Source organism: Scyliorhinus canicula, chromosome 16 (assembly GCF_902713615.1).
Source record: "Scyliorhinus canicula chromosome 16, sScyCan1.1, whole genome shotgun sequence".
NCBI lineage: Eukaryota > Metazoa > Chordata > Chondrichthyes > Carcharhiniformes > Scyliorhinidae > Scyliorhinus > Scyliorhinus canicula.
Genome location: NC_052161.1, coordinates 10281610 through 10286365, shown reverse-complemented (window position 1 = coordinate 10286365; position 4756 = coordinate 10281610). Strand labels below are relative to the sequence as shown.

Genomic DNA, 4756 nt, shown 5'->3' with positions numbered 1-4756 from the left:
ATCCTTCCCCATCCCAAATGGCCCAACCACATTGTAGGTGGGCGGGGCGACGTATCACCAAATATCCAATCAGAGCCACCCAACGCCATCTGTCAATAAAGGATGTAAATAAAGTTGGAGAAAATGTGATTTCGCCCCCCGGCCGCCCAGCCGAAGATTCCGAGGATTTCTTGTTGTTCTATCCCCCCCCCCCCCCCCCCCCCACATGTACCCCCTACCCCCCAGCCTCTCTCCCCACCGGCACTGAATTCCTGAAGCCAAACCAGGAGCAGGAGATAGTCAGCTGTACTGGGAAAAGCCAGGCGGATGTGCGGAGTTCGGCTCCCAGCGCTGCTGTGGCGAATCCAGGCAGGGAAATCTGGGGACTGGCTGAGGGCAAGGAAGAATCCGATTCTCCCCCATTGACACACACACATTGATAGAAAGAAAGAAAAATGGCAGTTCAGGGCGGCTCCTTGACGCCTTTCACCATCCAAGATATTCTCACCCGGGGCAGTGAGGCTCGGCTGAGTCGGAATTCCCACCAGGAGCCCTCTGAGCTTGTGAACGGCGAGCGGGAGGCCGAGACTAACGAGAGGGGGCGGCTGGATGTAGAGACCCTCAACGAGGAGTCGGGAGAAGGGAGCGGCTGGGAGAACAGTGTGGAGAAGTCCGATAAAGGTAAGAAGCCGGGTCTCTTAAAGAGGAGCGAGTTAAACCTTGAGTTTGTGAAAAGAAAAAGCTGTGAAAGTGAATCAAACTGCCCACAGATCACTATAGTTGATTGTATCTGAAATCAATCCGGCTTGTCAATTACTAAACTTTCAACAAGTGAAATTGAAACAACTTTTAAAATCTCCCTTCGCACCTGCTTTGGTTCTGTTGACATCATTTCCCTTGATTTTTTAAAAAAGTTGATTAAAATTTCAAATCAATTAAAAATTGATACCCCTGCTTAACTTACTGGGGGCGAGACGCTGGAAATTGGAAAATGATTGGAAATTGACAACACTCGCTGGACAAATGTAAAAAGGCTCAACCTGAATATAAATCTGACTTTTATAAAGTGCGGCAGTGGCCAGGAAATTCAATCTGCACAATTGGTGTGGAGAGGGGAACTATTGTACCAATAAACAGGCGCTAGGACAAGGAAGTGTCAGCGTTGTGAAGGGATATTTTAATATTGAACTCCAAAGATTCTCGTCCACTGGTGGGATTTTCAAATCTGATTCTGTCCAGGAAGCTTGTGTTAAAAAAGGGGAGGTTTTATTCAGGATATTTCCCATTCCCAAAATTCATTAAATAGGAATCGGCTGATTTTAGAGCATCAGACTAGAATCTGAAGCTCACAGTCAATAATTATTCCCAGCATTTGATTCAGTTCCAGAGTGAACTTTCCATCGATCTGCTCTGTCACAACTGGGAATAATCATTCCCCGAGTTCCCGCGTCCTCCAGTTGCGGGAGGGACTTAGTTTATCCACCAGAGGAAAATCCTAGCGCCTCGCGGAAAAACAAGTGGACTGCGATTTTTTTTTTGGATTGCAGAGTTGAAACTAGGCCGCAAAAACGAATTGATTGCCCCCAATAAGAAAGAGAAGCGGCGAGACTCAAACAAGGGCTGAATTTAAATAATACCAGGCTCGCCTTAATGCAGCAAGAAGTCTTACAACACAAGGACTTCTTAAGACTTCTTACTGTATTAAGACTTCGTAAGACTTCTTACTGTGCTCACCCCAGTCCAACGGCAGCATCTCATCTTCACTCCTTAGTACAGATAACACAGGCAGACAGGGACTGTGCAAAGTTAACTGGGGCGAACTCATTTCAAATTATTCTCCTGTTGGAATGAAGCAATTCGCTTCTGAGTGATAATTCCGTTGACTGGGAGAAGCCTCTATCAGAAGTCTCGTTTTTTGCTTGTATCTATTTGAATGACATTTCTCAAAGATAGGTTATCTCAATTCGGCAGAGGATAAACTTGTATCTCTCATTCCTGTGGCGGATTTAGCTTTCCGTGAGCTGTTCTTGGGATGTGGATTTTCTATGTTAAAATGTTGCTCAGCCAGACCCTGAATGTTAGTGGGACCCTCAATTCCTACTCAGGGCCCTCCGCATTCCGCCATCTGATTGCTTTTCTGATCAAATATCTCAAAGGGGGGCAGCTGGTCACCAGTGAAATGCAGACGAGTCACTTCCACGGGGTGTAAATAGGTCTGATCGCTGCATCTTCCCTGTTAAATATTTTCACCAGCTCTGTGCAATGTTTCAGATTCCGACCGCCAGGCCGTCACAGACGACGATGAAAAAACGGACAAACTGGCCGCGTCCGACCAGCCGGGCAAGTCGGGCAAGAAGCGTTCCCGAGCCGCCTTCTCTCACGCTCAAGTCTTCGAGCTGGAGAGAAGGTTTAACCACCAGAGGTACCTGTCGGGGCCGGAGAGAGCGGACCTGGCGGCGGCCCTCAAGCTCACAGAGACCCAGGTCAAAATTTGGTTCCAGAACCGGCGGTACAAGACCAAGAAGAGGCAGATGGCTGCAGACCTCGTCGTCAGTTCGGCGCCCGCGGCGGCCAAGAAGGTGGCCGTGAGGGTTCTGGTGAGGGACAATCAGAGGCAATACAGCCCGGATGAGCTAGGCAACCCACATTTACTCTCGTTATACCAGGCTTATCAATACTACCCCTACATGTACTGCCTACCAGCCTGGCCTCCGAATGTCATCCCTCTCTGTGGAGGAACTCATTGAAGAGTCAAGGAGGGGGAAGGTCAAAAAGACTGGACAACTAAGCCAGAAATAAAAATAAATAAAATGGACCACACCAAACAAATTAATCCTTGTAATTATCTGCAACAATGAATGAACTGGCATTAACACAGAAATATTCGCAGTTTCATTTAACTGTATGGACAAAAATATAAACCAGTTAAACATTGAGTTTGTGAAAAGAAAAAGCTCTGAAAGTGTCCAGAGAACTATTTAACGATTTTTTTTTGGGGGGGTGGCTTTGTTCTGACAGTGGACATGGAGAACCCCCCCAGGGAGACTTTCTACTAAGTTAACGAAAAGACGCTTCCAAGCCAGTTATCCAGTGGTTATATGAGTTGCTGTCATTTGGTCGATCCTACCCACTGCAATTTGCCGAGCAGACGAATAAGCCATTGAAAGCTATTTTCGAAAGTCAAAAATAAAACACAAAGACGATCGAGAGATCCTGGAGAGATTTGAATCGCAATTTTCTGACGAATCTTTGACTTGTTTTTTTTTCTACATTAGAAAATAAATGGGAGGCGCGCTGTGACTTTAAAAGAATGGTTTCGTTTTCTAAACCAACCGTCCAGAAGGTGTATTTTTTTGCACTTCTTTCTGTAAGTAAATAACAACCACCAACAGATTGTTGAAAAAAATATATATTTAAAACTAGCATTTATACTTCAACAGCTGGTGGGGCTGAATCCTTGAATGTTGCTTCCTGTTCCTATGTATCAAGATCTGTTAATCTCTATTATGTTGCAATGCTCGAATCACTAATCTCTCACAGCTTGCTAGCTCTGTTTATAGACTGGTTCATCTTGAACCAGTTCTGAATTTACCTGATGTAGGTTTTAATGTTTTGCACAATTAAAATATATTTCTAGCTCTTTTCCGACAAATAGATGTTGTCGTTTGTTTTTTCTTTGGTTGTGGGAAGGCTCAAACACATTTTAAAACAGCCTAGAATCAACAAAGATAAAAAGGACAATCGTAGATTCCAAAAGTACCGTATAGATCTCTTTATCAGTCTATACGGCGCGAGTAAATCGCCCATTGTACAATAATAATCTGTATTGTCACAAGTAGGCTTCCATTGACACTGCAATGAATGTACTGTGAAAAGTCCCTAGTCGCCACATGAAATGAAAATGAAATGAAAATCACTATTGTCATAATAGGCTTCAAATAAAGTTACTGTGAAAAGCCCCCCAGTCGCCACATACCGGCGCCTGTTCGGATACACAGAGGGAGAATTCAGAATGTCCAAATTACAAGCGACCTTTGGGGGGGGGGGGGGGGGGGCTGGAGAGAGCATTGAACGTCAGGGAAGCAAAACACGAAAGGTTATTTAAGGAAATTACAAATTCGCTCGAATGGGCTCAGGGCATCAACAACACGTTGGCGGTGGTTAGTTCTGTGTTCATCTTAGGGCAATCGAGTTATTAACAAAACCTGTCCAGGCAACCATCAATCCAATGAGCTGAATCACACGTCGCTGCACAACTTAGAAATCATGACACAGTCAGTCATTTCATTGTGCCCCCCGCACAGACATATTACTGTTTAAATCCCTGTCGAGATTATTCTATTTGATGACAAGGCGCTGGATATTTATTCACCCAGGACTAATTTCAATAAAAAGCTGCCTAAAATATAAGAAACAAAAATTTCGTATTTTTTATATTTTCCACCTTAACTTGGAAATTTTAAAAAGGGCGCTATTTAATCCCTGCTTTATTTCGTCTCTTGGTCCAGGACTGATAGCTCTGTGGGCCATGTCCATCTCTCAGGGCCACTCCCAGAGCTGAGCAACTTTACAAAACCGGCAGTCCTTACAAAGAATGGGCACTTTAAAAGGAATAATCGGTAGATCACAGACCCGATTAAACCTTCAGAAATTCGCTAACACCCCGCAATGGCAAATTAGTGTCACGCCAGTTACCCCCTTCATTTTGGAGTAGATGGAAGATTGGAATCCAAGATTGCTAACAGTAGCCCCCATCCCTACTGCAACATCAGCCGCC

At 44.7% G+C, this 4756-nt stretch overlaps 1 protein-coding gene across 1 annotated transcript; it reads left to right on the top strand.

The window, feature by feature from the left end:
- Positions 1-213: 213 nt before the first annotated feature.
- Positions 214-3631, top strand: nkx3.3 (NK3 homeobox 3). The gene is made up of 2 exons (XM_038773719.1): positions 214-660; positions 2251-3631. The coding sequence occupies exons 1-2, from the start codon at positions 435-437 to the stop codon at positions 2724-2726; spliced, it is 702 nt and encodes a 233-aa protein (XP_038629647.1). The 5' UTR covers positions 214-434; the 3' UTR covers positions 2727-3631.
- Positions 3632-4756: the final 1125 nt, after the last annotated feature.

What these genes read in the sequence shown, in the direction of transcription:
- nkx3.3 (XM_038773719.1), top strand. Translation starts at nt 435, where the DNA reads ATGGCAGTTCAGGGCGGCTCCTTGACGCCTTTCACCATCCAAGATATT. An exon ending in TGTGGAGAAGTCCGATAAAG is followed by an intron (nt 661 to 2,250) that starts GTAAGAAGCCGG and finishes GCAATGTTTCAG; the next exon opens with ATTCCGACCGCCAGGCCGTC.